Here is a 20,571-nt window from a genome sequence, read left to right as displayed (position 1 = left end):
TCAAGGTTTGACCTTTGATAGTGACCTGGGTCACTCACAGAGACAGAGAACAGAGACAGACAACAGAGGAGCAGAAATCAAGCATAAAATCATTTACCAATATAGAAAATAATCAATTATTTTAACAAACAACAGGAGTTTGTAGTGAATGTTGAGATCAGTATGAACTGTGACAAACAAACACACACGGTAGCTGTGAACATTCCTAGCTAAAGTCTGTGCTGTCAAAATGTTGGTGCTGAATAAACAAACTGTGAAAACACTCCAACAGTCAAATTCACTGATTCAATAGAGACAAAAATAAACTTTAAGGAGCATTTCCATCATTAATCATTGTGATTATACAGTAATACTTCATGTGCTGTACATGTCACACAGTCACATTTAGTGTTACATTTACTGATTTTAAACATGTTTCAGAGGAAAGTGTTGAGAACATAAATGTTGAACACTCAGAAGTGTGTTGACGTTCATAGTATCAAGCTCAATCTTTTCCATATTACTGTGTGTTGTGTCTGTGAGACAGAATATTTTCCTCTGAGGTTATCAAGTTATCATTACATCACTATATTAAAAAAAGTCAATTAAAAACTACAAGTCAGAGGAGAACAATAAAACATTTTTATTAATTATCATTACAAACTGAGTGTCTTTATGTTTTGATGTGAGTCATGTGACTCTGCAAAGATGTAAATATGATTTTAGTGACTGATATTTTCATTATTTTATTTTTTAAACAGAAACGTAATAGCACTGAAGCTAAAAACTAGGAGCTTTTACTGACTTTAAATATGTACAAAGATACTTCCAGAAGTTAATAAATAACTTTGAATAAGAAATGGATGTTCAAAATAACACAGGGAGAAGCTACAAGTTTCAATCATTAATAATCATTTTATAATTGTAGTAATTCTGACTGTTTAGACCAACAGAAGCTGATGAGATCTTCTGAATGGATTTTAGGGTGAAAGATAAATTTAAAAACAGAATGCAATGATTTGCAAATCCTTTTTGCGACCGATATCCAACTGTATACACAACAACACAAGCTTTTAATGTCCAAATTGATCACAATTGCTTAATCACAATGAGATGTTTTTCCCTCGTGGTGCAGCCCTAGAACAAGTTAAAATGTTTGACATATTATGCAGTTAAACAGTGATGGTATCTGTATTTGAGGTGTATATTGGGACTTTATGTTTCTCTTGGTGCCTCTGTTTTCTTTTTAAACACCACATGTAATCCACATTTTCAAGCAGAGATGTGATAAGATAAGATCTTCCTTTATTAGTCCCACAACGGGGTATATTCCGCATTACAGCAGCAAAGTGGATAGCAACAAAAAAAGAAGCATCAATAAAATAATAAATAGTAATAAAGCAACATCAACCATAGAAAGCATTCACAAAGAAAATAGGAGCAGTTTATACAATAGATAGACCATTGCACAGAGAAATCTTGCACATTTAAGTTGAAATAAAAAATTCAGCTGAATAAAATATTGCACAATGTAAAATTACATTATTATAAATCATAGTGAAGTTATTGCCAGTTTTGGTGTGTGATGAACAAAAAACGTCAGTTACATTTATAATGTTGTCATTGTCCTTTTTGAACTATTGCTTGTGTGTTCACAGGTGCAGCACCAAAGCCTCATGTCAGTATACTTGATGAAACAACTGGTTGGTCTCTGCTGCAGTGTGAAGTTCTAGGTGCTTTACCAAAACCTGAAGTAGAGTGGAGGGACAGTTCTGGAAACAAACTTCCTTCTGACGAGACCACAACAGAGAGAGATGGAAAGTTCTACGTCACTCTCAACACTACTGTAGACAAGACCGACAAATATCGCTGCGTATCCACACAGACGACAATCAACCATCAGATTTACTCTGAGATCCACGTGGTCATTAGTGGTGAGACTCTTCTTTTATATTATAATTATTTGTGTGTTATTCATTTCCAAATATTTAATGTGTGTTCAGACTGAACACAAACTGATAAAAACTTCTACACAAGTTAAAAAAATGTTTCAAACTGAGTGAAAATGTCACATTTCTGCTGAGACTCCACTTCATTAATCTACAGGAAGAATGAGAGGAAGGGAGGAAAATAATAATAATAATAATAATAATAATAATAATAATAATAATAATGTTGGTGCTGAATAAACAAACTGTGAAAACACTCCAACAGTCAAATTCACTGATTAAATAGAGACAAAAATAAACTTTAAGGAGCGTTTCCATCATTAATCATTATGATTATACAGTAATACTTATTGTGCTGTACATGTCACACAGTCACATTTAGTGTTACATTTACTGATTTTAAACATGTTTCAGAGGAAAGTGTTGAGAACATAAATGTTGAACACTTAGAAGTGTGTTGACGTTCATAGTATCAAACTCAATCTTTTCCATATTACTCTGTAAAAGAACCAGAATGTTGAACCAGCTGTTGTTTTCTTCTGTCCTGCACAGACTGAAGGTCAGCTCTGATTCTGAGCTGCTTTTCTCTAAAGTTTGTTTCTACTTTCATGATGACAAAAAGCAGAAAACAAGGCTGCAGAGTTTTCTGCTCTAACTCACAGTTATGAAATCAGTTTTACAGTCAGTTGAGCTTGTTGTCAGAAATATGAGCAGAAACTAACTCCTAAATACTCCTAAAAACGAAATACTGTTCATTATATTTTACACAATAATATAATGTAGATCAAAGTTATGTCAGTAATAATGTCACACTTAATGTTCAGTTGTGTCTGTGAGGCAGAATATTTCCCTCTGAGGTTAACAAGTTATTATTACGTCACAATATTAAAAGAAGATGTATTTGTGATTTACAGTCACAGATATTTTTTATTATTTTATTACTTAAACAGAAACTTAATAGAACTGAAGCTAAAAACTAGGACCATGCTTTTACTGACTCTAAATCTATACAAAGATACTTCAAGAAGTTCATAAATGACCTTAAATTAAAAAAAATAGGATGTTCAAAATAACACAGAGAGAAGCTACAAGTTTTAAACATTAATAATCATTTTATAATTGTAGTAATTCTGACTGTTTAGACCAACAGGAGCTGATGAGATCTTCTGAATGGATTTTAGGGTGAAAGATGAATTTAAATTCAGAAATCTTGACCGTCAGTTCAGGCAATGGTAAATCATTTCTGCGAGGAGAACACACTTCCTCAGACAATGAACCTTGCGCATATTAGTGTCCTACTTAAAGGTGGTAAAGACCCATTGCAATGCTCCTCTTATCAACCTATAAGTCTTTTGGATCATGATTACAAAATTATCACCAAACTCTTAGCTAGAAGGCTGGAGTCTATCCTACCCACACTTATCAATCCTGATCAGTCAGGCTTCATAAAAGGAAGATATGCAGCTGACAATATAAGAAGAACATTAAATATAATAAACTGCCTTAATAATCAGCAAAAACCCTCTCTGCTTCTATCTTTAGATGCAGAGAAAGCATTTGATAGGGTGGAGTTTAATTTTCTTTTCTCTGTCCTTGATAAATGTAAATTTGGTGATAATTTCATGAATTGGATTAAAAGTATTTATAAGAGCCCCAAAGCAGCAGTTATCACAAACGGGCACTGTTCAAACTTGTTCTCTCTAACTAGAGGAACCAGGCAGGGATGCCCATTGTCACCCTTACTCTTTGCTATAATGATTGAGCCGCTCGCCACACTTATTAGAAGTAATAGTAACATCCGAGGCTATAAGTTGAATACTACTGAACACAAATTGTCACTATTTGCAGATGATATTCTCTTATATATTTTAGATCCGGAGCACTCCGTTCCTCATCTGCTAAATACAATTAATGAATTTGGTAGATATTCAGGATATAAGATTAATCTTAATAAGTCCAATGCGATTTTTCTACACATGACACCAACTGAAAAAATGCTTGCCTCGAGTGGATTCAACCCTACTCCAAAAGGTTTTAAGTACCTAGGCATTTTCATTACCCCAGAACTGGAGAATTTATTTCAAGAAAACTACACTCTCCTTTCTTCCAAGGTCAGATCAGAATTATCAAGGTGGACCTCACTACCATTATCACTCTTGGGAAGAATAAATTTAATTAAAATGAACGTTCTCCCAAGATTTCTTTTTCTTTTTCAGATGCTTCCTTGCTCGCTCCCAGTTGATTTTTTCAAGCTAATTAATAACTCTTTCTCGAGATTTATTTGGAGTAATAAAAAACCTCGTGTTAGTCTCTCTACTCTTATGAAGCCAGAAGCCTTAGGAGGCCTGGGATTACCAAATCTTCAATACTACTTTTGGGCAGCTCAAATAAGGAACCTAGTCTCATGGACAACAATGAGACAAGAATCGTTGTGGGTGAATATTGAGTCAAAAATAGTCGAACCGCTGACCCTTAGCTCCCTCATATTCATAAATCATTTTGAAAAAATTAAGAACATAGATAAGTGTTTTACTGTCGTTAATACCTTACAAACTTGGAAAAAGTGTAGAAAGAAAATGGGAATATCCTTTGTTACCTCTGTTCACTCACCTATATTTCTAAATCCAGACCTTAGATCCCAAATTACCTTATCTAATACAAGGCAATGGACTAATCTTGGTATAGTACAATTTAAAGATGTGTTAAATATGGATCTCAAGATTAAATCATTCATGGATTTAAAGCTACAGTTTGAGCTCCCAGATAAGCTATTCTTTAAGTACTTACAACTAAGAAGTCTTATCACAACATTTATTAAAGAAAGACAATTAAGGTTTGACTTATCGGAAATAGAGGAGTTGTTATTTTCTTCAGAAACTTTAAAAGGGAAAATAAGTATATTTTACAACCTTATGACAAAAGAAGGCCCATCATCATTTGTGGTGTTGAGAAAGATATGGGAGAATGATATAGGGAAAATATTTGATGATAATGCTTGGTTAAATATTTGTAATAACATTCATTTCCCCTTCACTAGCAATAAAATCAAAGAAGCAACTTTCAAATTTATCTACAAAACCTACTTAACCCCTTCAAAAATGCACAAAATATCAAAAGACATCACAGCTGTGTGTCAAAGATGTAATAAGGCCGAAGGGACGTTCACACATATGTTTTGGGATTGTAGCCTGTTAAAAAACTTCTGGGGCTCAATCCATTCATTTATTGAAGTAGTCTTAGATAGACAGTTTGAACCTACCAGTAGTCTATATCTACTTAATGATACAAAGGCCTTAGTCCTAGATCAGTCTAAAAGAAGAATATTCATTTTGATTACTTATTTTGCAAAGAAATGTATACTTTTATTTTGGAAGAATGCATTACCACCATCTTTTAAGACTTTTGTGGATCAAATATCTTCTTTCTTGCCTTTAGAGAAAATGACTTTGGAGAAATATAACAAAGGCTATCTGTTTGATGAGCTCTGGTGCCCTATAATTTCTGGTTTGATAAATTTGAACAGGTAGATTCTAAGCCTTGACATGAGGCTGGTATTCCACATTAAAATAAATAAATAATTAAATAATAATAATAATAATAATAAATCTTATGTTGGTTGTTAATTATATGTACATATTGAGATTGAAAGCAATGCCCTCCACATTTCTTTTTCTTTTTTTTTTTTTTTCTCTTTGTTTTTTTATAACTTAGCCCTACTTTTTATGTTCTCAATGGGTGTGTGTGTATGTGTGTATGTGTGTATGTGTGTGCATGTGCGTGTCGGCGTGTCGGCGTGTCGGTGGGTGTGCGCGCGAGTGTGTGTGTGTGTGTGTGTATGTATAGATATATGAATGTATTTTCTGTTCTACTTAATCTCTTTTTCTATTTTTTTATTAATGGTAATAGTATTTCTAATTTGTTATATGTATTGGATTATCCCTGTGTGTGTGTGTGTGGAAATAATTGAAAAGGACTTGTAAACTATACAAACAAAAGTCAAAGAAAATGTGTTTGAATGTCCTTTGAAATAAAAAGAATTAACAAAAAAAAAAAGAAATCTTGACCGTACCTGTTGTTTCACAGCACAATAAATCATCAAACTCTTAAACATTTTCCAAAAATCAAAAGTTGATTCCGAAATATTTTATTTGTAAATGTGTGTTGAGCGATCTGAAAAAGTTTCTCAGTCGATTCATGTGTTCTCAAATATTAATCCAGACTTGTTGGATAATAACACATAGAAAAAGGAAATATATCTGATTTAAAACTCAAGATAAACAAATTATAAAAATGTAAAATACTCAGATTTATAAATGTGCAAATATGCATTCTGGAGGGCGGTGAAGAGGATTTGTTGATGGAACAGTTGAGATGTCTGAAACATTAATAAAACAGAGTTCTTGGTAAATGAGTTTTGCTCATTTTTAGAATGAATTTGTCGTTGAGGTTATAGATAATAGAGAATAATCTGACATGACAAACAGACTTCTAGTGTTCAAGCTCCACTTGTCAAACTGTGATGATGAAAACATGAACCAACAAACATCAGAACACAATAAATACATTAAAATGTTGAAGAAAAGGACCAGAATTACTTTGAGTTTAGTGAAATTCTTTATTCATGAATATTCGACTAATGACCCAGTTATATTTCCCTCTAACTCTAAACTATATGATATATTATTATTATTCTAAAATTAAAACATTCCTGTGTTATTCATATAGAAATAATTAACTGATTAAAACCTTCTGTATGTGACAAAGTGTTTGTAGCTGAGTTAATATTTCCCTTGACCTGTTAAAACGTATTTATTGTCAGTTATTCTGCAGCTCGTGATGCTGAAATAATTTCCTTATTTGTTTTGTTGATTTATTCAGATCTGAGTTTTTGTTTTTTAAGGTTGGATTCTGTATAGAGAGCAAGATTTATTACTATTAACTATTAAAATTACTTGGAATTAATGATCTTGAAAATGCTTTTCTTGCGATAACAAGATTACTAATGAATAATTACTAAATATCTGGACAAACATACATTCTGTGTAACTCTGGCAAAGAGAAAAAATCTCATAATTTCATCCATTCTACACAAAACCACCAGAGATACTCAGGTTGTTTCCCCTGGGGGCCACTGTTGTAAAATGACAGGAGGCCAGCAGCCAGTTAATAAACAAACATAAATATTTACCAGATAAAATGAAGAATTATTAGATGTCTTTGATTGTTTTGTGTGGTTTGTGTGCTGTAGTTTTATTTGAGTGTTGTATTTGTTTTTTGTCCTGTTGCAGCGAAGCTCATATGGCTAATCGGAGGGTTGTTTCTCGGATCGGTGCTTTCTGCATTGGCTGTTCTAGCTGGGTTCAAACGTCATCAGATAATGAGAATATGTCGCAAAAAAGGTAAGTTTATACAGAGAGCCGCCGACTTGTAAAAGTAAGCTACCGTCAGAGTTCAGGCTGTTCAGGATGAATGTTCAGGAGATCTCAGGGTTCGTCTGTAAAAACCATTCAGACAGAATCTTTAGTCAACCTTCACTGTTAACGGTTTGACAACAGACTTTTGAAAGATGGAACAAAAATCAAGCTTTTATTGTGTGGGCCACAAAAATAATTTCTGTGTATATAAAGTTGACTGTATGTAATATTTTCTTTTCTTTTCTTTTTTCAGTTGACCTAGAACCTGGCAAGGCCCGAGAAGGTGAGCCATGATGATGATATCTATCTCTTCCTTTCCTTCCTGCTGGTCCAAGGAACTCTTTCATTCAGATCCACACACCTTCAGATAAACACACCTTCAGATAAACACACCTTCAGATCCACACACCTTCAGATAAACACACCTTCAGATAAACACACCTTCAGATCCACACACCTTCAGATAAACACACCTTCAGATAAACACACCTTCAGATAAACACACCTTCAGATAAACACACCTTCAGATAAACACACCTTCAGATAAACACACCTTCAGATAACACACCTTCAGATAAACACACCTTCAGATAAACACACCTTCAGATAAACACACCTTCAGATCCACACACCTTCAGATAAACACACCTTCAGATAAACACACCTTCAGATAAACACACCTTCAGATAAACACACCTTCAGGTAAACACACCTTCAGATCCACACACCTTCAGATAAACACACCTTCAGATAAACACACCTTCAGATAAACACACCTTCAGATAAACACACCTTCAGATAAACACACCTTCAGATAAACACACCCTCCCTCTCACTAACTCTTCCAGTGAAACTGTCTGTCTCCTCCGTCCTGAGTCTCCAGCTTCACTCTCCTCTGTAGCTGATCTGTGGTGGAACCAGTTACCAAACTCTGATCTGCTGAGTCCCTCTCAACCTTTAAGACGAGACTAAAGACCCAGAGGCCGGTTCTACGAAGCATCATAAGTTTTCTCCTGAAATATGACACTTAGAGTTTAGTGTTTCTTCACTGAGGAACTTACTTCAGGCTGTTGAACAGACGACCGTTAGTTTGCTCGTCGGCTAGCCCACCGTTATCCTTCCTCACAGTCGGCCTGATAAGGTGCTAAAATGTCAGAAGAGAAGAAAAGAAAACCAAATTGTTCGGATGAGGAAAAAAATCCTACTTCTAGAAGAATTCAGTCAAAGAAAGAACAAAGTAAAAACTGAATTTGATCCAAAAATAACAGCAAACATGAAGAAACGAAGGTGGGAAGAAAAATGCAACTAAAATGAAGTCGAGTTCAGGTCCATCCAAGAAAAAAAGAAAAAACTAATCACAGGAAGGAACAAAACAGGAAGAATAAAGTTTTACTAAAGTGAACGTAGTTACAGTTAAACATCAGTTTGACTATTTGTTGCTCTGTCCGAGTCCTCGGCCCGACTGACAATGTTCTTTATCTCAAAGGAAATCTTTGTGCAGCTTTAAATGCTCAGTTGATGGTTAGACTGACTGAGTGGGTTTGATAATATGATGTATCATAATAAAAATAATATCTAACAATAATATAATATAAATAATTTGAGTTTAATCCTGAAGATAAAATATAGATAAATACCATCAGAAACCATCCACCCTGGTGAAATCTCAGAAAGACGATATGAAAAACGCCCAAAGCAGATCATCAACAAAACAATCTACAGCTTCCTAGTTGACTGCAAAGATTTGACAAACATGGTGTTCCACAGGGCTGTGTCTTGTTCTGTCTCTTCTGTTACTCAGGTCACTGCAACGCAGCACGATTCTTCAAATCTCTGCATCTTGCTTTTTATTATTTTATCATATTTTAACTTGTTTCTGCACCTTCTTTGTAATTTCTCTCTGTCACACTGTTTTCGAGAAAATTAGAAATGTAATTATCCACTGGACTGTTGTTAAACACAGTATTGTAGAGAAATGAATCTGATGAAGCAACACAGAAACTCAGCAGAGTCAAAAGTAAACAGTGTGATAAGAAAATTTAAAAAGGAACCTGATGAAACTAAAGTGACTTACAAGGTTTTTGTTTTTTAAAAGATCTTATTGATCATATCAAATTAAAATATTTCTCCTTTGAATTAAACGTTATTCCTGAAAACAGATTCTGTGAACTGTGGCTGTGAATCCCCCCATTTTCTTTTTTCCTTTTCTTTTTTATTGCACTGAAGGAACTTATTAATGTTCCTGTTTTGCCTTTTTATGGATGTAACATGAGCAGTGATTGTAATGGCTGCTTAGTTTTGACGTGTTTAAACTTGCTCACTTTGTCCCAAAAGCCTGGAAAGAAAAGAAGGCTGGTGGATAATTTCATTTAGATTTATTGTCTCTGTCTGGTTCAAAAAAGTTTGGAATAAATAAAAACAGAACTCAGAGAGTGTAAGGACAGAAAGCACTTGTTTGATTTAGGTTTCAGAAAGGCTCCCGGCTGTTTTGGAGCCGGAGCTGTGTTCATGTTGAGGTTTGATGTCAGACAGAAGTGTCGACGTGTTCATCAGCTCAGTGGAGCTGCAGATCCAAAGGTCTGGACCCAGGCCAGCTCCCAGGAATATGTCATAATAATATGTTACATGTTTGTGTCTGAGAGTAAAGGGATCCTGTTACACACAGTGACTAAAGCTTTGATAGTGGAAGAAACGTTTCTGGACTGTCTGTTGTTCTGAAACGCTGCACTCTGCTCCTGGCTTGTTTAACCTTACAAGTCGTGTCGTGATTATAAACATGACATATTATATATGTATTATATATATTTCTGCTTTTTAGGGAGTAAAATGTATCTTCAAACTTTGTCTCAGATTAAGGAACTGTGCTAATGCTGTGGGTGACGTTCATACTTCCTGTTTCTGTCACACCAGTTGATTTTTTATACTTTTGACGCTCACACACTGTCAGTTTATTATAATAATATGTTGATATGTCCATGTGTGGTGTGTTGATTTAAGGTGATAATACTGTGTTGATAATGCAGATTATTTTCTTGATTAATAGTTTATCATATGATTTTATTTTATTAAATCGTGAAATGGCCTTCACAGAGCTCAATGTGATGTCATCGATTGTTCTGTCTGACTAACAACTGGCAGATATTGAATTTATTCTCAAAGAAAAGCAGCAAATCCTCCCATTTGAAAAGCTGGAATAAGCAACATTTTACTTGGAAATGACTGAAAGGATTATTTGATTATCAAATATTTACAGATTGAAATATGTCATTATGGAGATGTGGCTCATCCACTTCCAGACTTTGAGGATTTTTAAAATGCCTTTTGCTAAGTTTGGGTATATTTTAAAAATGTTCATGACATTACACTTTGTTGTGTAAATCTCTAACTAAATGGAAAGAGTCTCTCTCTGTCCTGTAAAAACTGCAAGGCTCAGTTCTGGAGACAAAGGGCCAGTGTGATCTCTGATACTTGTCTCAGACTGAGCCTTTTAAAGTGGCTGTGTCAATGTTTATCTGTGAGAATAATGTCTATAGATAATCTGAACACTAACTCACTTATTTGTAAACTGTTTTAGAACAATATAGTTATCTGATGTCCTGCCTTAACCTGACTTTCTTTCTTTCTTTATGATTAAAATATGTTTTGTCTTTTAGGGAGAGTCGTCACAGTGGAAGAAGGCGAGGATGTCATTTTACCGTGTTCTGTCGACGGGGACTTCAACGTCAACAACTTTCACTGGATGAAAGATGCTCAAGTAGGTAAACCTGAGAAGAATGTGTTCTCCTACGATAAAGGCAGCCATTACAACAATGGACGTGAAGGTCAGAGTGAGGAGTTCAAAGGTCGAGTCTTTCATTTTGAAGATGAACTGAAACACGGAAACGCCTCCATAACCATCAGAAACACAAAGATGACTGACACTGGAATGTACATCTGTGATTTTCCTCTTCTGGAGCCATCTCAGAGATTCCCGACAATGCTTATTGTTGGTGAGTACTTTGATCCATGAAACAGTTAATTCTTCATTAATTGTTTGTTCTCGTTTTGACCCCTGAATGTTTTTTATCCTCTCGTCGTCTGTTTGAACCACTTGAAATCAATAACACCTTGATTAAAATGTGTTCAGACATAAGAGCTGCTGTGTATTTTTCAATATATTTCTATGTAGAGATGTAACCACACACTCACGATTTGATATGATTTCTGATACAGGGTTAACGATACAGTTTCTTATGATATTATCCAACTTTTTTTTGTAACGGTATAAACTTGCAGACAAATTGTGACTGAAAAAGATTTCTTAATTATTTCTCAGACAACAAAACATTCCTCGTCTGTGTGTGTCATTCAAATCTTTGGATACAATACCTTAATGTTAATGTTGTTGTCAGTCAGCAAGATTTTTAAGAGATGTGGCTCATCCACTTCCAGACTTTGAGGATTTTTAAAATGCCTTTTGCTAAGTTTGGGTATATTTTAAAAATGTTCATGACATTACACTTTGTTGTGTAAATCTCTAACTAAATGGAAGGAGTCTCTCTCTGTCCTGTAAAAACTGCAAGGCTCAGTTCTGGAGACAAAGGGCCAGTGTGATCTCTGATACTTGTCTCAGACTGAGCCTTTTAAAGTGGCTGTGTCAATGTTTATCTGTGAGAATAATGTCTATAGATAATCTGAACACTAACTCACTTATTTGTAAACTGTTTTAGAACAATATAGTTATCTGATGTCCTGCCTTAACCTGACTTTCTTTCTTTCTTTATGATTAAAATATGTTTCGTCTTTTAGGGACACTCGTCATAGTGGAAGAAGGCAAGGATGTCATTTTACCGTGTTCTGTCAACGGGGACTTCAACGTCAACAACTTTCAATGGATGAAAGATGCTCAAGTAGGTAAACCTCAGAAGAATGTGTTCTTCTACGATAAAGGCAGCCATTACAACAATGGACGTGAAGGTCAGAGTGAGGAGTTCAAAGGTCGAGTCTTTCATTTTGAAGATGAACTGCAACATGGAAAAGCCTCCATAACCATCACAAACACAAAGTGGACTGACAGAGGAATCTACACCTGTGATTTTCCTGATCTGGAGCCACCTCAGAGATTCCAGAGAGAGCTTTTTGTTGGTGAGTACTTTGATTCATGAAACAGTTAATTCTTCATTAATTGTTTGTTCTCGTTTTGACCCCTGAATGTTTTTTATCCTCTCGTCGTCTGTTTGAACCACTTGAAATCAATAACACCTTGATTAAAACGTGTTCAGAGATAAGAGCTGCTGTGTATTTTTCAATATATTTCTATGTAGAGATGTAACCACACACTCACGATTTGATATGATTTCTGATACAGGGTTAACGATACAGTTTCTTATGATTTTATCCAACTTTTTTTTGTAACAGTACAAACTTGCAGACAAATTGTGACTGAAAAAGATTCTTTAATTATTTCTCAGACAAAGAAACATTCCTCGTCTGTGCAAATTTGTGCGGCTGCTCGTGTTTCCCTTCTCCTTTTTACATGTTGAAGCTCCTTTACTAGACTGTGAATGGTTGACCACTCAGTGATATCGCCCACAAATGAATGCTTTTATTTCTCTTTCAGCACCAAGGAAGACGGACGGACAGGTAGAAGACAAAGGTGATGATGGAACCACAGAGCTTTCACCTTTGTCAGTGTGACCTTCCTGAGCAGTGAAGCGAACAGGAAGTGCCTTCAGAAGTCCAGCAGGGGGCGCCACCGTCCGGCCCTATCTATCTAGCCCTACCTATCTATCAAAACTAAATGAGACGACTTCTATGGAAGCCAATTTTCACAAGTTATAAAAATAAATAGTAAAACTTGGCACTTTTTTCTTTCCTTTTTTGCCCATATTAAGTGGAAATTATGAGATAAGTAAAAAAAAATGAGATTAAAAAAGTCAAAATTATAAGATAAAAAAGGCAAAATTCTGAGATGAAAAGGCACATTTTTTAGATAAAAAAAGTCAAAATTATGAGGTAAAAATTATGAGATAAAAAAGTCGAAAATATGATTAAAAAAGTCAAAACTGAGATAAAAGTCAAAGCTGAGCAAAATAGTCAATATTATGAGATGAAAGTCAAAACGATGAGATAAAAAAGTCAAAATTATGAGATAAAGTCAAAATTATGAGATAAAGTCAAAATTGTGAGATAGAAACTGACTTGTGACTTTTTATGTCATAATTATGACTTTTTTCGATTTAATATGGGCAACAACAAAATAAGCCAAATTTTTATTTTCATACCTGGCAGAAACGAGCTTCCATAAACTTGATTTATTACCAACATTCTGGTGTCAATCTCTAGTTTCAAGTCTTCTCCAAGACAACATGGTGTGAATGTGTAAATAATGGTCCCATGTAGAAGAAAATAGATGATAAAGAAGCTTATGACTCAGACATGAGGAACTGAACCTAAATGACTGTAAATATTTTGTTGTTGGAGTGTGAAGATGTTCTTAAAGCTGAGGCCGCTTCAATCAGAAACATCTTGTTTTGATTATTTCGACTGATATTGAAGTGATTCACAGTATTACTGGGATTCATCATGAATGAATTATCTTTATTTTTCGGCTATATAATGTACATCTAGAAAATCAAATTTCACACAATTTTTCTCCATAAATAAATCATTGTTGAGTCATTATTCTCATTGTTATTCAGAAATACAATACCATGAGTTATTTTTGTTTTGCAATAAACAAATAAGCTTTTCTTAAATGTGCTGAATATTATTATTAATAATATGTATGTTATTATTATATTTTGTTCAGACATAAGAGCTGCTGTGTATTTTTCAATATATTTCTATGTAGAGATGTAACCACACACTCACAATTTGATATGATTTCTGATACAGGGTTAACTATACAGTTTCTTATGATTTTTTCCAACTTTTTTTTTGTAACAGTACAAACTTGCAGACAAATTGTGACTGAAAAAGATTTCTTAATTATTTCTCAGACAAAAAAACATTCCTCATCTGTGTGTGAATTTGTGCGGCTGCTCGTGTTTCCCTTCTCCTTTTGACATGTTGAAGCTCCTTTACTAGACTGTGAATGGTTGACCACTCAGTGATATCGCCCACAAATGAATGCTTTTATTTCTCTTTCAGCACCAAGGAAGACAGACGGACAGGTAGAAGACAAAGGTGATGATGGAGCCACAGAGCTTTCACCTTTGCCAGTGTGACCTTCCTGAGCAGTGAAGCGAACAGGAAGTGCCTTCAGAAGTCCAGCAGGGGGCGCCACCGTCCGGCCCTATCTATCTAGCCCTACCTATCTATCAAAACTAAATGAGACGACTTCTATGGAAGCCAATTTTCACAAGTTATAAAAATAAATAGTAAAACTTGGCACTTTTTTCTTTCCTTTTTGGCCCATATTAAGTGGAAATTATGAGATAAGTAAAAAAAAATGAGATTAAAAAAGTCAAAATTATAAGATAAAAAAGGCAAAATTCTGAGATGAAAAGGCACATTTTTTAGATAAAAAAGTCAAAATTATGAGGTAAAAATTATGAGATAAAAAAGTCAAAACTGAGATAAAAGTCAAAGCTGAGCAAAAAAGTCAATATTATGAGGTGAAAGTCAAAACTATGAGATAAAAAAGTCAAAATTATGAGATAAAGTCAAAATTGTGAGATAAAAACTGACTTGTGACTTTTTATGTCATAATTATGACTTTTTTCGATTTAATATGGGCAACAACAAAATAAGCCAAATTTTTTTTATTTATTCCTAGCAGAAACGAGCTTCCATAAACTTCATTTATTACCAACATTCTGGTGTCAATCTCTAGTTTCAAGTCTTCTCCAAGACAACATGGTGTGAATGTGTAAATAATGGTCCCATGTAGAAGAAAATAGATGATAAAGAAGCTTATGACTCAGACATGAGGAACTGAACCTAAATGACTGTAAATATTTTGTTGCTGGAGTGTGAAGATGTTCTTAAAGCTGAGGCCGCTTCAATCAGAAACATCTTGTTTTGATTATTTCGACTGATATTGAAGTGATTCACAGTATTAGTGGGATTCATCATGAATGAATTATCTTTATTTTTCGGCTATATAATTTACATCTAGAAAATCAAATTTCACACAATTTTTCTCCATAAATAAATCATTGTTGAGTCATTATTCTCATTGTTATTCAAAAATACAATACCATGAGTTATTTTTGTTTTGCAATAAACAAATAAGCTTTTCTTAAATGTGCTGAATATTATTATTAATAATATGTATGTTATTATTATATTTTGTAGGCTGGGACGTCTCAACATTACCTGAGATTACTTATGATATTTGACTAATTTTGCCTGTCAGAAACATTGCACTATATATTAATCTGTAATGCTATTTGGATAAAATGTCCATTATTGTGCAGCGCTATTTAAAATGTTACTAAAATGAAATCATGTTTTATTTTTTGGGGAGTTAATTTGTATTACTGCCTTCCCATTTAAAATGTAAGTAAAATAAAATGTTTATATTTCTAGTTCATTTATATTACTGCCTTCCCATTCTGAGGATTCTGTTTCTATTTTTTTTAATAAATAATCTGTTTGTTTCTGCTATATAATCTGATGATTGTGGCCTTTTGCATGTGTTTATTATTTGTGCTCATATATCATGTTGACAATAAAGGCTTTAAAATGTCATGTTTGTTTCTTCATATTCAACATTTACAATAAAACAAACATTTTCTTTAATAGTGTGAGTAGATTTTTTTTATCTTGAAAATATTTAAAAGTGATTCTATTGTAATTATTCTGATTTACATCTTTAAAGTCTTACTAAGGCTCTTTGAAATGTTAGAAAAATTGCATGAGGAAACCTTGAAAATTGATAATCTGTCACCAACAGAAAAAAACATTATTAAACACCATTTTTCTGCGCAGATCGTTGATGGGGAAATGAAGAGCTGGAGACGTCAAAGTTTCTCAGTTTAACATAGTTCTATTACAATACGTCAAAAAATGTGCACTTTACAGAGATCTCCGGGTTCAAAATTAACTCATGTCCCTGAATACAAACAGACGTGTTTCAGTTGGTGAAGTCTGAACCACGACTCTCTCCCTGGAACCCATTAAAATACTAACATTTGTTTACAAAACATGCTGGTCGATTTCTTCCAGGAAGTCCCGCCTTCTTGATCCGCTCATTCGCCAGTTTTAATGCATACAACGGCACGTCATGCCACCTGGTTGCTTGCTGCCGAAACCAGGCCTTGCCCTGATCTACTAACAAACTTGTTAGCACAAACATTTTTTCCTTGTTATGACTTACAGACATTCTCACACGGGATTTTCATTCGGCCTTCTGTGGTCTCCCCTCTCCAGACACACATACACACACACACACACACACACACACACTCACAAATGCACATACACACACAGCAAAAACTGTGTATCAATATATCTGGATGTCATTCTTTGTGATTTATAGAATCTTAATCAGTTTAAGCAAATGGAATATATGTAATTAAAGTAATCATAGTTTTCTACATCAATATTAACACACAAACACAATCAATGTATCAAATCATATTACCTGATTAATATAAATGCATAGAGATAGACATTATCAAGATTTAGTGAATTACGCATGCATAGTGACCTGTGATGACTGTTGGGAGAAAATTCACAAAGAGGAAAAAGAGAAGAAGACAGTAACATTTCATTTTCAACAAGTATAATATTCAAATTATTCTAACAAATGTGTGGAGGCTCCACATGTATAAACTCTGCAGGTTAAAGAGTCAAAGTGTTGAGGTAAAGAGAGAAATGCTGCTTCTCTTTGTTTCTGTGTATTAGTGAAGCTGCAGCTGATTGTGTTTGATGAATCTGGATCATTGTGGAGCTGTGTGAACCAGCAGCAGCCTCATCTCCTCTCACACACTTTGTAAAGTCACTAAAATGTCTTTCTGGAGCCTTTTTCACATCAGAAAAGACTTTGAGCTTGACAAGAGCAGCAGAGTGTGGCTTCATTCCAGCTGAAGCAGCTGAACACGCTGCAGCTTCACCTTTTAACTTCTAGTTTCTACTTTACAAGTTGATGTGATTCCTGTCACATTCATCCACTGCTGCTTTCATCTGAACTGGTTTAGATTAGTGAGTCTCCTCCATCCTCCAGGAGACACTTATCAAGTTCAACACTTTATTATACAACGGGAGTCACAAACACAGCAGGACCACTGAAATTAGTCTAAAAAAAGATCAAAATACAGAAATAAAAGGTGAAATATCCTGTAAAGCTCCCAGTGTTTCTATGTTCAACAGCTCTTTAGTATTTACATTCAGATAAAGAGGAAATGTTTAGTTTTATAACAACAGTCAGCTCTGAAAATGTGGATTTGTTGATAACAATCTAGTTAAAATAGTGATTAATTTAACAAGTCAGTGATGAAGCGTTTTTGACTTGTTCCTCTTTAAATCCATGAGAAATATGGTTTATTAACTTAAATCACCTGTTAGCTTCAGTTGTTCAGATTTTATTGATATGAAGAATTAAAAGAAACTCAAATAAACGACATCACAATAATCATAAACACCAACGAGAGATTTAACTGTTTCTGCTGCAGAGTTCAAAGGTTAAAATAACGTCTGAGAGGAAACAAAGTCTCATTTAGTTCAACGCTGCTGCCTCGACTCCTCTCTCCTCGACTCCTCCTCGCCTCCTTACCTCCTCTCTCCTCGTCTCCTCCTCGCCTCCTTCGCCTCCTTCACCTCCTCTCTCCTCGTCTCCTCCTCGCCTCCTTCACCTCCTATCTCCTCGTCTCCTCCTCGCCTCCTTCACCTCCTATCTCCTTGTCTCCTCCTCGCCTCCTTCCCCTCCTATCTCCTCGTCTCCTCCTCGCCTCCTTACCTCCTATCTCCTCGTCTCCTCCTCGCCTCCTTCACCTCCTATCTCCTCGCCTCCTTCATCTCCTCTCTCCTCGACTCCTCTCTCCTCATCTCCTCCTCGCCTCCTTCAGCTCCTATCTCCTTAGGGCGGGACTAAGACCAGAGGAGAGGAGGAGAGGGAAGTAATCGAGGAGAGGAGGAAAGGAATTGAGGAGAGGAGGAGAGGAAAGGAAATGAGGAGAGGAGGAAAGGTATCGAGGAGAGGAAAGGAATCAAGGAGAAGAGGCGAGGAAAGGAATCAAGGAGAAGAGGCGAGGAAAGGAATCAAGGAGAGGAGACAGGTAAAGGAATCGAAGAGAGGATGAGATGAAAGGAATCAAGGAGTGGAGTAAAGGTATCAAGGAGAAGAGGAAAGGAATTGAGGAGAGGAGGAGAGGAAAGGAAACAAGGAGAAAAGTCGAGGAAAGGAAACGTGGAGAGGAGGTGAGGAAAGGAGTCAAGGAGAGGAGGTGAAGAAAGGAATGTAGGAGGTAGTAAGTTGATAGTAAATGAATCTTGTGGTTTCAGCAGCATGAACTCCTTCAGTTGTTCTTTGTGTCGACTGATGTTCAACCTGCTGTTGATGATTCACAGTTTCATTCTGAGACTCTGAAACTTTCTCTCCTCTTCCAGACTCAAACACGGGATGGATCGTTGGTTTAGTTGTTCTTTCTTCAGTTGTCAGCTCTATTTTAGTTGTTGCTGGTGTTCTTCTCACCGTACTTGTGTCCAAGGGTTGCCTTTCACTAAACTGTAATAAAGGTGAGTGTAACTAATGTTTAGTCTGATCCTATGAATCATCTTCTGTGTGTTTCTGGTGTTTTCTCCTCAGTGTGTTTTCTGTTTTGTGGGATCAGGTCAGCTGTGATCTTGTCGTCTTCTTCTCATCTTGTTTTCTTCCTGCAGACGACAAGAAGAGACGACCGCTGGACGACTGCAGTCAGTCAGAGAAGCTGCAGGATCCAGAAACTCCACGTGAGCTGTGAACAACATCTTTCCATGGTTTCAGCTTTGACCGCAGCTCTTTGAAGCAGCTCGTCTTCTTCTGCAGCGACTGGAGAATCGCCTCCATCTGCCCTTTATCTCCACACATTCACACAACAGTCGTGGAGGGAAACGCTCCTTACTTTGCACTTTATTTACATCATCGTACCATTTATTCTGTGATTCTGTTGGATTGTCAGGTATTCATTTATTTCTGCTCAGTGTCCACTTTATTAGGTACACCAGGCTAAAGCTAATGCTAACAGCTTCTCAGGTAAACTGGACACTGGAATGTTTGCTGTTTCTGTTTACTGTGATGTTTGTTTATGTTGTTCACTGATGATGCTCCTGCATATTCCATGTGATTTCATAATTTATATAAAAACCTTTAAATAAAAAATGAAAAACATCAAACTGTATCTTTTGACTGATTTCCATTTTTTAGTAACTTTACTCCATGAAATCTCAGAGGTAAATATTAGTACTTTTACTGCAGTTAAGTATATGAATAAACAGGGTTGGGTCAGATTACTTTGAAACGCATATGGTGAGTATAACTGTCGTATTATTATTAATAATAAGTCAGTAATAATAATAATGAAATGTTACTACACAGCCCTGTGAATAAGTAGCCTTCTTTTCCAATGCTGACTTACTTATGATTTAATATTTTGTTTTAGTAGTTTTAGTTTTAGTTAAAACTACAAATTGATGAAAAAGTGCGACCAAATCCACTCAACCCCTGACTGGAAACTTATGGTAGCCAATCAGATAAGGGGATTGTTATTTTTATATATTTGTAGTTTTTTAACGGTTATTAATATGATTTGTTGTCTCCAGATGTCACTCTAAATAAATTCTAAATTCTGTCCAATCAGAAGTGTTGGATATTAGTGTGGGCGGGGCTAGGCTTTGGCAGTTTGTTTGAAAACGTTTGCTATCAAGCTAGTTGAGTTTCTGAAATATTCAGACTTTTCTGTGAAAGAAGGAAAACCCGCAGCTACTTCATTAAATACTTAATGTTTCAATGAAACTATCAATAGTAAGATATTTAAATTAAACCACCGCTGGAGGAGGAAAAGGTACGAAACAATGTTAGCTTAAATGGAGCTAGCAGGAGAGCTAACCGCCGCAGCCGATTCAACAGTCGCCATGACAACCGCAACAACTGAGTCAGCTCGGCTTCTTCTTCTTCACCGACGCGTATACTGTTTTATTTTTTGTATTTTATCTAACTGAGACGGGAAATGTCAAATGTTCTTCCGACTGAGAGAAGTCGCTGCTAAGCTACTAAGTTAGCATTAACTGGAGCATTAACTGGGATGTTAGTTTTGGCACAAAAA

General features: G+C 35.3%; 1 protein-coding gene and 1 long non-coding RNA gene across 3 annotated transcripts in view; both read left to right on the top strand.

The window, feature by feature from the left end:
* LOC131969161 (butyrophilin-like protein 1) overlaps positions 1 to 19,327 on the top strand; it is a 32,168-nt gene extending 12,841 nt beyond the window's left edge. The window contains exons 4-6 of one of the 2 annotated variants that reach the window (XM_059330337.1): positions 1,638 to 1,913; positions 18,878 to 19,006; positions 19,151 to 19,327. In XM_059330337.1, coding sequence (XP_059186320.1) covers positions 1,638 to 1,913; positions 18,878 to 19,006; positions 19,151 to 19,230 — 485 coding nt within the window. In that variant the 3' untranslated portion in view covers positions 19,231 to 19,327. Of the gene's footprint in view, positions 1 to 1,637; positions 1,914 to 7,216; positions 7,917 to 18,877; positions 19,007 to 19,150 lie in introns of those variants that run through there. The other variant, XM_059330338.1, reaches the window with a different exon arrangement.
* On the top strand, positions 11,520 to 16,069 carry LOC131969171 (uncharacterized). The gene is made up of 2 exons (XR_009394091.1): positions 11,520 to 13,379; positions 14,868 to 16,069. It is a non-coding gene; the product is annotated as an uncharacterized LOC131969171 (long non-coding RNA).
* Positions 19,328 to 20,571: the final 1,244 nt, after the last annotated feature.

This window comes from Centropristis striata, chromosome 3 (genome assembly GCF_030273125.1).
Source record: "Centropristis striata isolate RG_2023a ecotype Rhode Island chromosome 3, C.striata_1.0, whole genome shotgun sequence".
In the NCBI taxonomy this organism is placed as follows: domain Eukaryota; kingdom Metazoa; phylum Chordata; class Actinopteri; order Perciformes; family Serranidae; genus Centropristis; species Centropristis striata.
Note: the sequence above shows the minus strand (reverse complement) of the source record. Positions and strands in the feature narration are given on the sequence as shown.